The following is a 20020-nucleotide window of genomic DNA, read 5'->3' on the forward strand; positions in this document are numbered from 1 at the left end:
ACAAGGCGCTACAGCGCATAAGGCGCACCCCCTTCTTTTAAAAAAAATTGTAATCCAGTCACCCATTGGGCGCAGGGGGCAGACAGGGCGCACCAAAATTGAAAAAGTATACCGGTAACAAACGGTCGAAGAATGAAAATAAGCCGCACATCAAAGGAAGAATACAGAGTGGAAATATGTGTGCTCTGTGTGTGCGGCGAGATCAAAGGCAGGTCCATTGTGATAGCTGGGTTGCCTTGTTTATAGACACTGACCTTCTTCCCAGGGGTCAATGACCCAGTTTTAGCTATGAGAGGTGGTTCCCCTGTCATATATCTGAGAGAGGAAACACTTCCTGCACCGGGGTCAGTGACCGAGTTTAACCTATGGGGCGGTCTCTTTGATGTCTTGAGAGGAAACTTGGCCAGGGTAGTACCTAGTAGCTGAAACATGCATTATCACAAGTTGTTTGACTGGTACTCGGGCGGTCTCTTTGATTTTGTTCGTATTTCATACACGGATTAGGCGCTTCGTTATACAAGGTGCAGGGGTCAAACTCGAGGAAAAAAGTTGCGCCTTATGACCCGGAAAATACGGTAGTTATATATATATATATATATGTTTCCATTTATATTGGCTTCCTGCAAGGTTTAAGCATTGATAATTTCGGAAAGCTTTCAGTTGTTACTTTGCTACAATTTTTTTACAGTTTTAAGTTGATAGTTACTAATTCCATGCCACAGGGGGAAAAACAATATTCCGCATCCCTTGCAGTTTGCGTTGTGACTTCCGCCTCCTTGACAATGGATGCACAGATGTAGAAATTTGTTCTAAATAACAAAAACAAAAACATTTTGACATATTTTTAAACTGTTACGCTCAAGAGCGCCATGGAGGTAACCTCACAGGACTATATCAAAATAAACAAGCGCTGGTTCATTTCCATGCTTGTTATGCTCGTAGGTGCCAGGAGATTGGTTCCATATGACTCTCAATTACTGGGGGCGGGGATGTAGCTCAGTCGGTAGCGCGCTGGATTTGTATCCAGTTGGCCGCTGTCAGCGTGAGTTTGTCCCCACGTTTGGCGAGAGATTTATTTCTCAGAGTCAACTTTGTGTGCAGACTCTCCTCGGTGTCCGAACACCCCAGTGTGTACACGCAAGCACAAGGCCAAGTGCGCACGAAAAAGATCCTGTAATCCATGTCAGAGTTCGGTGGGTTATAGAAACACGAAAATACCCAGCATGCTTCCTCCGAAAACGGCGTATGGCTGCCTAAATGGCGGGGTAAAAACGGTCATACACGTAAAAGCCGTGGGAGTTTCAGCCCATGAACGAACAAACAAACAAACTCTCAATTACTCATGTTGTAGACGTCGTATGCATTTGTTTCTCGGATCTTAAAATAGGGGTCTGCCTGATTTGATTAAGATTATTGTGGTATGCTCAAGTTAAGAAACAAATATATGAACTGAAGGACAGTGACTGACAGACATAATGTTTAATGTGTTGGCTAATTAATGGTTCACAAACTGAAATGTTTGAATCCACTGTTGACAGGAGTCTGAGCAGAAGTCCGTGGATCTGGAGTTGAGAGGTCAGATGGAGGGCTTGAACCAGCAAGTGGAAGACTATAAGGTGAGTAGGGAACGGAGGATAAAGTCCACACCCTTCATATACAAGTATAGAGATGCGTGCACACGAGCACTAAACACATGTGAATCACAGTAAATCAGGTGAAAGAAAGAGCTTCAGGGATCAAGTATTTACACTCGTTTATTTACAAAAAACAGCAACAAACAAAATTGACAGAAATTACTGGCTTGCTTTGAAAAAACAACACAACTTCAGTTTATAAATGGCTTGATTGTCTTTCCAAGGAAATAACACATCTATGGGAAGATGGAATGTGAACAACACAGAACTCGGTAATGGCTGTATGCAAAGGCTACATGGAAATTCACAATTAATTCAGTTAGAATTTTATTCCCCTTTACAGGTCCAAATGGGAGAACTTGGCTCAACCAATCAAAGACTGCAAGAGAAGCTGCGCAGTTTGAGCGACTCCCACCAGCGAACTATTCGATCCTTGGAGTCCAGGGTCACGGCCTTGACAGACGACCTTGAAGTGACCCGTACCGAACTGAAAGCTGTTCATGCGGAATATGATAGCTACAAGGTAAGCTGTCTTTTAAAGGTATGAGTGTGCTTGTGGGTAGGTGGCTGGTGTTATATAAACTGTCAAGTTCAGCGCAGGTCATCGACAGTTCCCAACAGTTTAGTCTGTAAAGTAGTGTTCTCTGGCCAGATCTGTTAACTCAGAGGGGGAAGGAGAGGGCACGCTTGCAGAACTTGCTGCAGTGTCAGATCTTCTTTCCTACAGTTGCACGGAGCTGAAGCTGCGACACCTATCCTTTTCAGATATATATGCCTTCAGACTGCAATGGCTTGTACGAAGGTAGAATATGGCTGCTTGCTCTGTACGACAGACATGACGAATAGAGTCTTGAGTGTGCTGGTATTCATTTGTCTGAATCTCTTTGAAGGTTGACGTTCAGCGGTTCTTGATAAGAGTCTTTGTGTTAATTGTTGCAGGTGCGAGCCCACAGTGTTCTCAGCAAACAGAAGACCCGGTCTCCTGCCGACACTGTGTCTGACATGGAGAAACTGGAACGGTAAAACACTATACATTATTTGTATTTTTTATCAGAATATGACATTTTACAAAGATCAAGACAGTCATTAATGCCAGGCGCTTTAGCAGTCGAGGTGAACACTGACTGTCAAGGTTTGTGTCAAATGTCATATTTTGGTCAAAAATACATATAACATTTATATGTATCAATCAATTTTAGTTAGAACTCCTGTTATGTTTTACAAGTGAATATACACAAACATGCACTCTTTTGTAGTTTCGGCAAACCGCTTAGGCCCCCCCAAAAAATAGGTGTGGTTACGGAAACATAGCCAAAAAAAATAGGGTAGGAAGGTAGGCAATCACTTTTTTTTTTTTTTAACTTTTTTTTCTAATGTGTACAAATTAAACCTACTTGACAGGGAAATAAGTGTGCGACTCGAGCGCTTTCGCTTTCATTGCGTTTTCTGCACTCGTTTTCTTGTTTTTTGTGGGTTTTTTTTGACAAATTTAATAAAAAGTTATAATAGGGTCGGCCCCCAAAAATAGGGTAGGTTGGGTTACCGTAACCACACCTATTTTTTTTTAGGCCTTAGATATGAGTTTGAGTCAGCTTCTGGCGTCACATGGCTCAATAGATACACAGTATTTTTTCTGCACTTTTTTAATTTATCCAGGACTGAAATGCTTCGTTAAATGCTTGTGTAGGAGGTTCGTTTTAATGAACTGGATATAATTATATTGTTAATGACTAAAACACAGTATTTTGTCTGCACTTTTAGATTTTATATTCAAGAGTGAAATGCTTGGTTTAATACTTGTTTACTTGTTTAATGAACTGGGTATTGTGAATGGCTGCATGAAACACAGTATTTGTGTGTGCAGCCAACGCTTGGAGAGTGCCGTGCAGCAGCTGAAAACCAAACTGCAAGAAGTGACGTGAGTACAGCTGCATGCATCTGCAATGTTTTCTTTAAGGTGTTACGAGTGTGTTCGGGTTGCGGTTCTTGCTCATGTTTATACTCACTGAGTTACTTCCCTTGGATCTGGATCTGGATCTGGATAACCCGCCTGGGTTGGTGGTTTGCGGGTGCGAATGCGTATACGCACGGTTCAGTGTGCTTTCGCGAAAGGGTGTGTCATATGCACGGCTAGAACTAAGATACTTCTTGATTTCAGTAAATAGTTTCATTACATGTCAACTAGTTCGTTTTTAAATGATTTTTTAGAGATCGCCAAATGGTATTGTGTGAATAACATCATTCGATCGATTGTACGCACGGCGCCGTGCTTCTAGTAGCTCAGTCCATTCCTTCTTTCCGGTGTGGAAACAGACGTGTTTCTGGCGAAAGAATCGGCGTTTTCAACTCGCCATATCTTCATATTCATTCGGACTAGAACAACGAAATATAAATTGTTTGTAAAAAAAATCCCGAGCCTTGCGACTCTGGTAGTCATTTTCTTACGCGAAGCGGCCTTTGGTAGGTACGACAGTTTTAGTCACCCAAGTATATATATCTAAAACGCACGTGGACGATTTTTCAATGGCGTATTTGAAGTCTGTGAATGTTGTGATTACAAATCATTTCGGGGCACCCCTCAGTCTATACGTACAGACAAACAAATTGCATGGAACGAAAGTTGAGAGGCTGGACTGTAAGTTGTTGTTTTGACTTCTACAAATCTCGCAGGTCTTTTATGCAAAACAGACTCAAAATTGCATTGTTCACGCAAGTGTAGATGACGAGACTATCGAAGGAATGGAATACACTTGCCTACAGATATAATAGACAGACACTGTCTATTTATATCTATGACTTACCCTAGCCCATATGTTAGAATAAAGAGCATACTTTGCTCTTTTGAATGATGTATGATTTGGCACTGTACACAGGATTTTTAGACCTGCCCCCGAAGTGATTTTTCCATAAACCCGTCAAAAAGCTCACTCTGTTTTGGCCGTAAAAAGCGCCCAAATGAAGTCAATTTCTAACCTGTGTCGTGTGTTCGAAGGAGTACATCTCAGCGATGCCATTGCCTTGCAACCTCAAAGAAATATATTTTAATAACCCGCTAAATGAACGGTTTTTTAGTGTGAAATAAAAGCCGGAGATTTGCTTCGTTTCTTTGCTGCGACACAAAACCAAAACCAACTATAGATCTGCGGTGACATTATGAGTTCGTTTTCGACATTGCAGTGAAGTTGCGTGGATCTTCGACGATTCCCGTTCGGTTTAATGTGGATAGAGCTTTGATTGAATGTAACTGCTTTGAAAAGTTACAACATGAGTCCTTGGGATCGATGTTTTTCGGTAAACTTCTTCGTATCCTTGACTTTACTTTTGACTTGAACAGATCCAGATCGGCTGGGGCTGTTGATCGCCTACACAGATCTATATGAAGTTGACTCGACACGGCGAACCGCCGAATCCGTGCCCTCTCGTCGGTCCTACCCCCAAATCCCTTACCAGCCTCAGACCCCACCTCACCATTCTAACCTCACTGGCGTACTATGTGTGATTATCCCTTCCTCATGAAAGAGAAAGTGGAGAAAGGGGAAAAATAAAGAAATGGTTTTTTTGGAAAGTCCAAAAAAGATGAGAAATATTCATAACAAATTCAGTTTTGGGTCTTTTTCAAATCTGTTTGATGCATCTTTTCTGTGACCATTGTGGCTATGCACTGACACAAATAAGTGGAGAAAAGGGAGAAATGAAGATTTTTTCTTACTGCACAACAGTCAGGGATTAGGGTTACATGTTTACATGTACATTGTCAAGAGGTCAAAACAAATTTTAAAAGCTGTTGAACACTGCACTAGTGTTGCTCTAATCAAGGCGAGTCTGGAACAATAGGTCCACCCCACCAAAAAGTGAACATGGAATTAGTTATGATTTTTTTGGCTTGGGTACGGCCAAGTGAACAAGGTAGGAAAGGTTAGAAATAGTCATAACAAGTTCACTTTTGGGTCTTTTTCAAATCTGTTTGCTGCATCTTTTCTGTGACCATTGTGGCTATGCACTGACACTCAAAAAGGTGGAGAAAGGGGAAAAATGAAGATTTTTTTCTTACTACACAACAGTCAGGGATTGTTGACATGTACATTGTCAAGAGGTCAAAACAAATTTTAAAAGCTGTTGGACACTGCACTAGTGTTGCTCTAATCAAGGCGAGTCTGGAACAATAGGTCCACCCCACCAAAAATCAACATGGAATTAGTTATGATTTTTTTTTGCCTTTTTGCTTGGGTACGGCCAAGTCAAAAAGGTGAGAGGGGTTACAAATAGTCATAACAAGTTCAGTTAGGGGTCTTTTTCAAATCTTGCATCTTGTCTGTGACCATTGTGGCTATGCACTCAAAGTCAAACAAGAGGCGAAGCCTTCAAGGCTCACTAAGAAATCGACAAACAGTAACACAAACTCAATCACTCCGTCACACATACACACACACACACACAGTAAGCATTGGTAACACTGTGCAAGAAAGAGAGACACTAGATCTAGATCTGTCTGTCTGCATGTAGCCGACTTACAGACACGACTGCCAAATAGTCTCGGCCCGCTCAAAATAACAATGACCGAGACATTCCTTCGCGTGACGTCTAACCCTCTTACGCCATAATGTGACGTCTTCAAATGACGAAATGTTAAAGTTTCTACCACAGACATACACACGCACGCACGCACGCACATACGCACATACGCACATACGCACGCACGCACAGACAGACAAAGTTACGATCGCATAGGCTACACTTCGTGAGCCAAAAAGTGCAGAAAGGTGACAAATGAAGATGTTTCCTTCTTTCAAGACAATGTGATTTGGCACATTTTGCCTCAGTCTTTATCAAGAGCCTGTCTAACCCACTTTGAAGCTGTTAGAGACTGCAGTAGAGTTCTTTACATCAAGGCGAGTGCACAATGGTGCATTTCGAACCCCCCCCCCCCCCCCCCCCCCTAATGTTCACTTTAATATCAATAAATCAATAGATATTCAGTCACAGTTTAACTAACTCATTCACCCTCATCACTCACTCATCCATCCATCACAACAACACTGTTTGATGCACAAACTATCTGCCTTCCGCACTGGGAAGCCGCTTCGCTTCGCAACAACAACAACACTGAAAACTCGCCGGGAAATACCCCCACCACACGTGTCACACGTGTGCTTGTTTCTTCCGACTAATATCAATTTTGGAGAAAAAAAAGGACAAAACTGGATGAAAAATTCTACGGCCCCAGCAATCTCATTACTCTGAAAGGGGAACCGGAAGTGGCTGGTCCTCAGGTTTCAAAGTTGACCGATATTCCCACTAAAGTGACCTAGATCCAAAGCCAGCCATCCATTAGAATGTAGGTCCGTGCTCCCACAGTCCAATGCCGCGAATTGTTGTTACAGCCCCTGACTTTTTTATGTACGGAATCCGGTAGTCTTTTTGTTGTTGTTAAATAATTATATTGCCAAACGTTATGACATTTTGAGATAATTGAACAAGTTTCAATACACATTGGCTGAGCACCTGTGTGCTCAAAGGAAATGTCGCTTGTTTTTATCAAAAACTAATTTTCAATGGTCATTCGTGCAAACCGTCACACAAACATGCGTGCCTCTGTGTCTCGATCTGTGAGTATGCGTGTGGCTGCTTTCATAGTTAGGGTGCAGGCGTTTTAATCATTTACCCCACACCAAAAGCCCCCCCCCACACCACCAACCCCCCCCCCCCCCCCACACACACACACACACACACACCCCGATACCTGTCAAATTCCCTCAGAATGCATGAACAATTCCGTTACCTCAGATCATCACCAGGAAAAATTCCTCCGCATCCAAAATATCAGGACTTTAGATTATCAGATACCGACTTTATGTAATGCACTTCAAAATCATATTCGCAAAGAGAGAGAGAGAGAGAGAGAGAGAGAGAGAGAGAGAGAGAGAGAGAGAGAGAGAGAGAGAGAGAGAGAGAGAGAGAGAGAGAGAGAGAGAGAGAGAGAGAGAGAGGAGAGAGAGAGAGAGAGAGAGAGAGAGAGAGAGAGAGAGAGAGAGAGAGAGAGAGAGAGAGAGAGAGAGAGAGAGAGAGAGAGAGAGAGAGAGAGAGAGAGAGAGAGAGAGAGAGAGAGAGAGAGAGAGAGAGAGAGAGAGAGAGAGAGAGAGAGAGAGAGAGAGAGAGAGAGAGAGAGAGAGAGAGAGAGAGAGAGAGAGAGAGAGAGAGAGAGAGAGAGAGAGAGAGAGAGAGAGAGAGAGAGAGAGAGAGAGAGAGAGAGAGAGAGAGAGAGAGAGAGAGAGAGAGAGAGAGAGAGAGAGAGAGAGAGAGAGAGAGAGAGAGAGAGAGAGAGAGAGAGAGAGAGAGAGAGAGAGAGAGAGAGAGAGAGAGAGAGAGAGAGAGAGAGAGAGAGAGAGAGAGAGAGAGAGAGACGAAGAAGGGAAGCTACAATCGCCCCAGGCCATATATATTATATATGTGTGTGTGTGTGTGGTGCGATTCATAGAAATTTACTGGACAGATCTTCACGAAACTTTGCACACAAATGTTCCAACCCCCAACCCTTCACCCTTATTCAAACTCATGTATCACAAGTCCAGCGCTCCCAAATTATTACTTTTTATCATTTTTGTCAGTCAAGATAATGGGGGTGGGGTTGGTACGGGAATAATTTTGAAGCAGACAATAAGGCAACAACTTATTTTGTTTACAGGTACATGTATTGTATATATATGTATACAGTGAACTTAGCTGTGTTCAAGTTTAGTTATGTTTTCTGTCGAGCGAATATTTTTTTAATACGTTTTTACTACTAAAGGAGGGATAATTTTATGTGTACGCCCTCGAGAAACCTCGATCATTTTCTGAAAATGCACGTTGATAAGTACTGTTTTATGATAAAGTTATACTCTCCATTCATTTATATACACAAACTAATGTTTCATTTATTATTTGTAGAGCTAAATATGTCAGTCGGGATCATGTTAAGAATCGCAGTGTTTTTCGCAAAATCGTACTTGACAACCCCCAGTAAAAAAATTCTAAAACAAAAGTTAATACGTCAACCTCTTTTTTTCTTTGCACAGATGTGTCCATATTACTTAGAGGAACCTGTGCACAAAATGTGTAATGTTTCTTTCACGCGATTTGAACACACAAGTAACCCCTTAAGAATCGCAGTGTTTTTCGCAAAATCGTACTTGACAACCCCCGGTAAAAAAATTCTAAAAAAAAAATTAATACGTCGACCACCTTTTTTCTTTGCACAGATGTGTCCATATTGCTTAGAGGAACCTGTGCACAAAATGTGTAATGTTTCTTTCACGCGAATGTTTTTTAAATACGTTTTTACTACTAAAGGAGTGATAATTTTATGTGTACGCCCTCGATAAACCTCGATCATTTTCTGAAAATGCACGTTGATAAGTACCGTTTTATGATAAAGTTATACTCTCCATTCATTTATATACACAAACTAATGTCTCATTTATTATTTGTAGAGCTAAATATGTCAGTTGGGATCATGTTAAAAATCGCAGTGTTTTTCGCAAAATCGTACTTGACAACCCCCAGTAAAAAAATTCTAAAAAAAAAGTTAATACGTCGACCCCCTTTTTTCTTTGCACAGATGTGTCCATATTGCTTAGAGGAACCTGTGCACAAAATGTGTAATGTTTCTTTCACGCGATTTGAACACACAAGTAACCCCTTAAAACAACACCAACTGAACACACCAACCAGTGTTCTCTTCACACTCTTTTCCAAAGTGAAATATCTGATCTCGACAGCGATTTTAAGTTGGAGAAGGTGCCATAATGCAAATATTGGTGTCACGAACCCATTCTCTCACTTCTTCAACATGTCTACCGGGGAACTGACAAAGATTTTTGAGAACAAAATTTACCTCGTTGATTTTGTCGTATGAGCTGTACAAAATTTATTGTAACTAAGGTCACCGCCAGGCTATGCATGTATTATTTACTTACGGAATCACGATTTGTATGGTTTGCAGTGAATAGATGTTACTCATGGAATCACGATTTGTATGGTTTGCAGTGAATAGATGTTACTCATGGAATCACGATTTGTATGGTTTGCAGTGAATAGATGTTACTTACGGAATCACGATTTGTATGGTTTGCAGTGAATAGATGTTACTCATGGAATCACGATTTGTATGGTTTGCAGTGAATAGATGTTACTCATGGAATCACGATTTGTATGGTTTGCAGTGAATAGATGTTACTCATGGAATCACGATTTGTAAGGTTTGAAGTGAAAAGCTTTAGATATTGATATCATTCAAAGTAATATTGATAAAACCGTGTCTAATTTTCAGTGAAAAGATGTCTGCCATGCAGCAGGACAACGAGGCCCAGCAAGACGAGCATGAGCGTCTGATACAGCGATACAACAAAATGCTGCGTGACACCGAGGAACGGGACAACGCCTTCAAAAAGAGGTCAGCTTGCATCTGACGTAAAAGATGTTGTTGGTTTTTAGAAGGTGCAGGCAGGGAGATTACAGGGATATTTGAGCTATTATATGACTCTCCCATGACTTTGAGGGTAAAACCGTGCAGTTGCCACTGGACTTTTGTGTGTGTGTGTGTGTGTGTGTGTGTGTGTGTGTGTGTGTGTGTGTGTGTGTGTGTGTGTGTGCGTGGGGGTATAAATAAGTACAATTTGCAGTAAATGATGCCTTAAACACATGGACAAGTATAGACATCAATAAGCAAACATACAAAAACATGCACAAAAAGACCTGAGAAAAAAAGAGAGTAAAAAAGCTATTTCCGGAAAAAACATTTATTGACAGAATTGTTTTGATTGGCACAGACTGGAGGAGGTGTCACAAGACAAGATGGCCGTGATGACCAAGCTGGAGGAGAAAGCGGCACAGCTACAGCTACAGCTCGACGTACAGAAAGAAGCGTACAAGGTTGGTTCACATTGCATCGAAGAGCTGAGTCAAGTCCATGTTATGGCAGGGAGATAACTCAGTCAATAGCGGCGCTGGCTTGAAACCAGTTTGGTTTGGCTCGACCCACCTAATGAGAGGAAACCTCTAAATGAAGGACACCTGTAATCCCCTTGTCCACCACTGTGACCATAATTATGCCTCATGCAGGGTGGAAACACTTTCGGCTGGTACCAAGGGTGTCCTTTCCAGGCATGGTACTCTTCCGCCGATCGGCGGAAATCCGCCGAAAACGAAAAAAAAAAACCAAAAAAACAAAAAAAATTAAAAAAAAAACAAAACAAAAAAAATCTGCTGATTGACTTGAGATTATTATTTTTTCTTACTCAAGCCTTGTTATCTTTCACTTATATCCCTCTCAGCTTCAAGGAGAGGGCACTAAACACATTTGAATTAGTAAAAAGTCGTCAGCTTCAGGGGGCGTTGCCCCCTGACCCCCACATGGGGCACAGCCCCTTCACCCCGCCAGGGGGCCTGAGCGGCCCCCTGGACCCCCGGCTTTATTTCAGCTGAAATTGCCATTCCTTCAGTACCATGATGGCAGGTGCAGGGGAACCCCCAATTTAAGACCCCCCCCCCCCCCCCCCAATTAAAGACTTCCTCCTTTTTAAGGGCAGGTGGGCCAGTGCAAAATTGACCAAATCGTTCAAAACACTGTTTTGGGTATTTTAGCAGATTATGTTTCCATAACATACCTATCATCCATGTGTGTCGGTGTTTTTGTCAAAAGTGTCCTATTTATCTGTCAATAAAGACAAAATGTGAACATGTGTGGCATTGATTGTCTTCTGTAGTCGATATTCCCCCGCCAAAAAATGTCTCATTTCAAAGGCTAGTTACGGCTTTGTCCTCAGCAAAACAGTGCATTCACGACATACGAAACTGCGCAGCAGCTCTTGACCTATAACATGACCTCAGTGTTTTGATGAATGTTCCATTCACTCAGCCACTTGTCCGTTGCAAAGGCAGCAATCGTAATCGAACGGAAATGTCCTTATTTGGAAGGTACTCGACATCCATTGGTTCGTTTCATAAACCGAAATCGGGAACCAGTTTACTTTGTGAGTGCGCATGCTCAGCTTACGAATTTTGCATACGGAAACTACCGAAGAGACTCTCGGCCATGACGGGAACACCCGAAGTTCACTCGGTTTTATAACATCCTGGTTACACATCAAACGATCGGTGACAACCGAAAGCGAATTTTTCCTTGAGAAACAACCTTTGATACGATAACAATGCCTCGAAATAAGAAAGAGGACAATGTCTTTATTAGTTCGGTTAGCAACAACAAGTAGTTCCGCTGGTACTAGGCCAAAGTTTGGATTCTGTCGGTGTTTCCGATACAGAGGAAAGCTTTGATCTCCACGCAGATCCACAAGTCGCCATTTCCGAACACGCCATGCAGCACACTTTTTACGTCTCGGCTTTGGCTTGCTTTGCGCTGAATTTGAGTCAGTTTCTGTGCAGTATCTCCTCGACAAGCAAGTTGAGCATTTGCTACGCAAAAAAACAAAAACAGGAGAAAGTATCCAACATCAGTCAGATTATCGGTAATGTTTGCTGGGCCTGCCATTTCCCGAACGAAACTGGATCAGCAACTGTTTGTATCAATCTGCACTTTCGTAAATTCCGTCACTGTCTTGACGAACTGTGTCATTTTCTTCACCGCGATACACAGTTCATTGCGAAGAGCTTCCTTAGTAAATCGTTCAGATTCCACGTACGATTTGTTGTCAAAAAACAACTCAAACGAAAGTTTCAAACTCATCATCCTCCATCTTGCTTGTCGAAGCACCAAAGTACTGTATCGATGTAAAAACAAAAGCAGAAAACTTCGAGGAAACCAACAAATCGACGAGATAACGGAAGGAAATAAGTCTCGTTCTGGCTCAAGTAAGTTACCGTTAAAAATACCGTTATTCTTGCATGCAAATACAAACGAGAAACGGGTCATTGATACACGTTTAGCACTGGGGCAGTATCCCCATGCTGGTTGACAGAGGGAAAGAAGGGATGGACGCATAAATTCTCTGCTGGCGTGCTAAAGGCTAAGTAGTTTGCAATTCAAATAAACTAAGCTGTTCATTCATAACACAGTTTTGTCCTTGTGTGTCTGTTTCAATAGTGTTTCTGTGGTGTTCAATCTTCAATGTCGTTTTTCTCAGTTCAGCCATTTTGCCTACGGTTACGTCTTGGGTTACGCGATTTCTCTGGCTGTAATTTAGCTAGAGCAATATTTTCTTTTGTAGTTTGTGCAGAATATAACATTCTGGGGGATTACGAAGGGATTTTGCTGAAATTTTATTATAGTCATATCCAGATTATTTCAAAAAATAATTTCGCAAGCGTTACCCTAAAGTTTGACAGTTGTAACAAAGAAGTGTTCCTAACTCCAAATATAAATATAATAAACAAGATCTGCTTCGTAATCCCCTAGAGCATACCCAGAAGGATAAAATAAAACAATAATTAGAAGTGTGACAATCACATCTGATGAAAATCCGTGTAACTCCTGTACTCCACTTTTGTCTGTATTTTGACTGTTTTTGTCCCGTAAAACAAAAACCAGCAACCGAAAATACAAAAAGTGACTATTCTTTGTCATCATTTGTTCATTTCTTTCATAAAATAACATTCAGACACAATAAAACATTCAAAATTTAAAAAAAGGTAGTGCACTGGCCCACCTCCCCTTAAGACCCTCCTTTCTCAGATGTTCAGTTCATAGCCCCTGTAAATTTACCTCCATTTTAAGGCTCCCTCCCATTTGAGACCTCAGATTTGGGCGAGGATGTAGCTCAGTCGGTAGCGCGCTGGATTTGTATCCAGTTTGCCGCTGTCAGCGTGAGTTCGTCCCCACGTTCGGCGAGAGATTTATTTCTCAGAGTCAACTTTGTGTGCCGACTCTCCTCGGTGTCCGAACACCCCCGTGTGTACACGCAAGCACAAGACCAAGTGCGCACGAAAAAAAGATCCTGTAATCCATGTCAGAGTTCGGTGGGTTATAGAAACACGAAAATACCCAGCATGCTTCCTCCGAAAACGACTTATGGCTGCCTAAATGGCGGGGTAAAAAAAACGGTCATACACGTAAAATTCCACTCGTGCAAAAACCACGAGTGCACGTGCGAGTTTCAGCCCATGAACGCAAAAGAAGAAGAAGAAGACCTCAGATTTTGGAATGTCATAAAAGGAGCTGGGGGGGGGGGGGGGGGGGGGTCCCATTGTACCACTGTACAATGTCATTTCAAGATGCTCAAATGACTCGCCCACTAAAAACCGGTTGTACATCTTGACAGGACCAGCTTGAGTCAGCCAGGGAAGAGGAGCGGAGCAAGGTGGAGATGCTGCAGGTGCAGCTAGACCTGACGCAGACCGAGAACACCCGTCTGCAGCGAGAAGTCAACAGCCTGCAGCGAGCGCTGCGCAGCAAGGAAAGCGCTGCGCCGGAAGAGAGACGGTCGCCGCCCGGGTTCTATCCTGTCATGCCCTCCCCTGAAGGAGAGCGACAGGAAGGGGAGGTAATTTGTGTTGTATGTTTGAGTGCGCAGTGTGTAGAAACTGTTCAGTAGCATTAGAAATTAAATATTCTGAAGAAATAATTTGTTTTTGTTCTGCAGTTACTTGATCAGCTGTCAACAAAGCAGTTTTTCATTGGAAATATTTTTATCACTTTTTGCATAGGATCTGCGAACTTAAATAATCAGATGTATGCATGGTTTTTCCGTTCGCATCTTATGAATTTTGAAAAGTTTCTGCTGTTTTCCAGGGATCTGAAATTGTGGACCCAGAGCCAGTCACCAAGGTTTGTTGGTATTTTTTTTTTAAATTCTGTTGTTTGTATGTGTGTTGTTTCTTCCCTTTTCTCACAGTATCATCGACTGTTTGCTCTGTAAGTTTTTGAAACCGGGCCCTTAAGACTGGGTACACACTATATACTCCCTTCCACCAACACACACCCCCCCCCACCCCTACCCCTCTGCATAGCACGTACCACTAAGCTAACCTAGGATTTGATCATCTTGCGAAAGTCGGCCATGTGATCATGACAACTGCGAAGGGGAGTCGTTCAAGCATTTGCTCTTCTTCTTATCTGGGATTGCAGCATTCAGCACTTAATCTTGGTCACTTTCTTTTTCCTCTGCAGACGACAACCCCACACAAGGTGCCACCAGTGTCCTTTGAAAAGCTGCTGACCACACCTCTGGAAGAACTTCCAGGTGAGATCTTCATCATTTGTGGTTTGCTGGCTGAGTTCCACAGATACCACTGTCATACAGTGGTACCTGCGATGTGTGCCCCCTCCGATGAGAGGACACCTCCCTTAAAAGGACACCTGTTGTTCCTGTTCTATTATTTCTACCAGAATATACCTGCCATGACAGGCCACCTGTAATGTATGGGCACTTTTGGATATTCCAAAGGGTGTCCTTTCATCGCAGGGACCACTGTAGTACAGAATCCTTTCTCATGCAAACAATCTTGTAAATCAAAATGTGAATAGTATTTGGAGTAGACCGAGAACAAAACAGAGAAAAAGTTTTGATGCTGAATCGGTTTCGTGACAAAAAACAACACATTTAAAATTTTTTAAATGTATATCACCATGTGCACCACCACAGGATGAATAAGTTTTGTTGCTGACATCAGTGTCATTGTGTGTGAAATGAATTCATCATTCGGGATGTCAATTTTTGTGTTCGAGTGGAATGATGGTCTCAGCTCATGTGGCCGAGTGGTAACGCACTTGCGCTCGGAAGCGAGAGGTTGCGAGTTCGACCCTGGGTCAAGGCGTTAGCAATTTTCTCCCCCCCTTTCCTAACCTAGGTGGTGGGTTCAAGTGCTAGTCTTTCGGATGAGACGAAAAACCGAGGTCCCTTCATGTACACTACATTGGGGTGTGCACGTTAAAGATCCCACGATTGACAAAAGGGTCTTTCCTGGCAAAATTGTATAGGCATAGATAAAAATGTCCACCAAAATACCCGTGTGACTTGGAATAATAGGCCGTGAAAAGTAGGATAAGCGCCAAAATGGCTGCGATCTGCTGGCCGATGTGAATGCGTGATGTATTGTGTAAAAAATTCTATCTCACACGGCATAAATAAATCCCTGCGCCTTGAATATGTGCGCGATATAAATTGCATAAAAATAAACAAAATAAACAAAATAAAAATCCCTGCGCTTAGAACTGTACCCACGGAATACGCGCGATATAAGCCTCATATTGATTGATTGATTGATTGAGCTCATGTTAAAGCTTGGACAAGTCTGTGATGGTGTACAGCGAAGCCCCCCTTATAAGACCCCCCAATTTAAGACTCGATCCTCCCTTTTAAGACCCTGTTTTCTTAGACCTGCTCAAATACCTCTGTAGAATTACCCATTTTAAGACTCCTTCCTGTTTAAGGTCTGATTTTCTCAGATTATTGCAAGTCTTAAAATAGGGGTTCAACTACCTTTCAAGGTTTGGTATCAATAAGGATGATGTCTGTTTTTCAGGAGGAGTGATACCAACTGTTGTGGATGAAGAAGAGCTGAAGGCCAACCTCAACACTGCTCACAAGAAGATTGAACATCTCACAGAGGTAAGATACGATTAGACTGAAATGTAAGACATCTTACTTATCTAGGGTAAAGCATCAAATTCGTTGGGCAGTGTCGATTTCGCGAAGTGCAATTCAAGAAGCTTTGGCATTGAAGTTTTGGTAAAAAGATAGCACACATATATATATATACATACACGTGCATGCACACACACACACACACATCACATCACATGCTTAAACGTACAAGTGCAGGCATGCACGCACACACACACACATACCCACTTGCCCACACACACACACACACACACACACACACACACACACACACACACACACACATACACACACACACACACACACAGACACACATCACATGCTTAAACGTACAAGTGCAGGCATGCACGCACACACACACACACACACACACACACACACATACACACACACACACACAGACACACATCACATGCTTAAACGTACAAGTGCAGGCATGCACGCACACACACACACACACACACACACACACACACACACACACACACACACATACACACACACACACACAGACACACATCACATGCTTAAACGTACAAGTGCAGGCATGCACGCACCACGCACACACACACACACACACACACACACACACACACACATGCACCACACACACACACACACACATACACACTTGCCCACACAGACACACACACACACACACACACATACACACACACACACACATCACATGCTAAAACGTACAAGTGCAGGCATGCACGCACGCACACACACACACACACACACACACACACACACACACACACACAACACAAAACAGCTGCTAACCATCTGATTATTCAGCACAGAGATGACTTACACTATCAAATAAACTTGGTTATTTTGCAGTTGCTGAACGAGAGTGAGGAGTCAGTGTCACGCATGACTGAGCAGATCAAGGTGCTGAAGGAGGAGATAAGACGACTGTACCGGAACCAACAGCGAGAGGATGATCTTCAGAACCTGGAGTACCTCAAGAACATTCTCATGAAGGTTAGAATCAAAATATTTTTCATGTATTCCCACAGGTCCATTTGGGAAATAGATGATGTTGGAAATGAACTCTGTCAGGTTTGTAGGGGTTGTGAAAGTGTGAATACTCTTGCTTTTAGTTGGTCAAATTTGTCCTCACAACATTATAGGCCAATCACTAGCGAGGGGTGTGTCCTCACAACATTATAGGCCAATCACTAGCGAGGGGTGTGTCCTCACAACATTATAGGCCAATCACTAGCGAGGGGTGTGTCCACACAACATTATAGGCCAGTCACTAGCGAGGGTTGTGTTTGAAACATGTGGACAATAAGCACGTGTAGAAAGCTTGCCTCACTAAAAGCAAGAGAATTCACTCTGTCACAAACAAACCCAACTGACATATTTCCAGAATTCCTCTATTAAGTGGTGATGCTCTGAAATCTGATAGAAATGGCAGCATTTAGTTCAGTGGCATGAGTGTTTGTATTTTTGGTGTGTTCATGCATGTAGGGTTGTTTGTTTTGAAATATTGGCAGATGCCATTCCGTTTGTGCATTTTGTGTCTGACTGCAAGAAAATAGATGCACCTTGCAGGTTGAAAATTACGGTAACTTTCCACTGGCTTTCTGCAATGTTTGAACATTTTTAATTTCGGAAAACTTGCAGTAGTCACTTTGCTACGATTTTTTGAGTCACTTGAGAAAAAGTGACTCTATGTAATCGGTCAGTGTTAGTCTGTCCGGCCGGCCGGCCGTAGACACCACCTGGGGGGACAGGGTAGGCAAGCACTTTTTTTTTTATTTTGGAAACAGCTTGCTGCTTGTTTGATTTTTGCAAGCAGAATAACCTAATTAAGGGAAACCATTTTAAATTTTGAGTGAAAAGCAATTTTGGGGGGTTTTATTCACCAAAATGTGTGAGAAAAACGTTATAAAATGTGCTTATTTTAAAATGTTGCAGTTTGTGAACCAGTGCATGTTTTGATCCAATTTTTCTTCTTTGCAGCAATATGTGTGTGTTTAATAATTCTGTGTATCGAAAAGCATTTCTAAGCAATATATTATTTTAATTTAGCATTTTCAGTTACCGGTTCAGTTCTGATAAGAAAAATACATGAAATCCTAACTGTCAGACTCATAAAAACCCAACCAATGCACTGAACTCTTATTCCATACACAGAACTGATGCTGTACAACTCATAAACAACATATACAAAAACTGAACAAATCCATCAAGCCTTTCAAAAGTTGCAACATTTTAATTGTAGCGTTTTGTCTGAAAATTACATTCAGAGAAAACAGCATTTTAAAGATTTGAACCAGTACATAAAAAAACCAGTAGCACAGTGCACCCTGAATTCATATGTTTTTATCAGAATGACCACTTTACTATGTAGGGAAAAGGATTTGACAATCAAATTATCAGGATTTTTTTTATATACATCATGAAAACAGCCATCTTTGTTTGTACCGATATGAAAACATGAATCAGAACCAAACTGTCAGACTCATAAAAACCCAACCAATGCACTTAACTCTTATTCCATACACAAAACTGACGCTTTACAAATCATAAACAACATAAACAAAAATGAAACAAATCCATCAAGCCATTCAAAAGTTACAACATTTTAATTACAGATGTTTGTCTGAAAATTACATTCAGAGAAAACAGCATTTGAAAGATTCCAACCAGTACCTCAAACTAGTAGCACAGTGCAGCCTGAATTGATATGTTTTTATAAGAATAACCACTTTACTATGATGGGGAAATGATTTGACGATCAAATTATCCAGACTTTTTAAAAAAATCATTTGAAAACTCATCTATGTTAGTGCAGATATGAATCAAAACGAAACTGTCGGACTCATAAAAACACTGTATTCTTATTCCATGCACAGAAATGGTGCTTCACAAATCATAAACAACATATACAAAATTGGAACAAATCCATCTTGCCATTCAAAAGTTACAACATTTTAATTACCACATTTTGTCTCAAATTACATGTAGAGAAAACAGCATGTAAAAGAGTCTCACTAGTACCCCGGTAAACTAGTACCACAGTAGAGCTTGAATTAATGGGGTGGGGTTTTTTTAACCAGAATAACACTTAACTATGAAGGGGAAATGATTTGATAATCAAATTATCAGATTTTTTTGATTTAAAAAAAAATCATATGAAAAACATTAAAAAAGTCAATTATCTGTGTTTGTGCATGATATGAAAATATTGATCAGAACCAAACTGTCAGACTCATAAAAACCCAACGGAGCACTGATTTCTTATTCCATTGCATAGAAATGATGCTTCACAAATCATCAACAACATTACATAATTATATATACACAAATGGAACAAAGCTATCAAGCCATTTCAAAAGTTGCAACATTTTATACAAATTTCTGTGCTCAATCCTAACACTGCAGCAAATTTCTGTAAAGCTGAATGTCCCTTTCCATGTACCAACTTGGTCATACGCGGATTATTTAAAATGCAACTTTACCACCCGAAGCGTTGCAAACACCGGGAGAAGAGTAAACAACTGCAGACTTGAATGGACACTCATATGCACTCCAGATGCAGGGCCTGTGCAAATCCTTGGGCTGATGCATCACCTTCTTTCATAATCAGACTGCTATCAGACAAGCATTCAGTACAGGATATAAACCTTTCAGCAATAGATTGAGCTGATCAATGTTGACAAAAGCCCAACACATGTCAGCGGAGTGACGGAGTGACGTTGCACAGTACCAGTATCCATATCTGCTTGTGATGGGTCAGAAGATGGCAAAGTATCTGTATCTTCTTATGGTTGGTCAGAAGATGGCAAAGCTGATGTTTCTGCTGTGGAAGAG

General features: G+C 41.6%; 1 protein-coding gene across 1 annotated transcript in view; it reads left to right on the top strand.

Moving 5' to 3' along the window:
* Positions 1–20020, top strand: part of LOC138945493 (GRIP and coiled-coil domain-containing protein 2-like) — a 64776-nt gene that overhangs the window by 28153 nt on the left and 16603 nt on the right. The window contains exons 19-22 of the mRNA XM_070316928.1: positions 1539–1616; positions 1978–2157; positions 2574–2653; positions 3499–3552. Coding sequence (XP_070173029.1) covers positions 1539–1616; positions 1978–2157; positions 2574–2653; positions 3499–3552 — 392 coding nt within the window. The remainder of the gene's footprint in view (positions 1–1538; positions 1617–1977; positions 2158–2573; positions 2654–3498; positions 3553–20020) is intronic.

This window comes from Littorina saxatilis, linkage group LG13 (assembly GCF_037325665.1).
Source record: "Littorina saxatilis isolate snail1 linkage group LG13, US_GU_Lsax_2.0, whole genome shotgun sequence".
Classification (NCBI taxonomy): Eukaryota; Metazoa; Mollusca; class Gastropoda; order Littorinimorpha; family Littorinidae; genus Littorina; species Littorina saxatilis.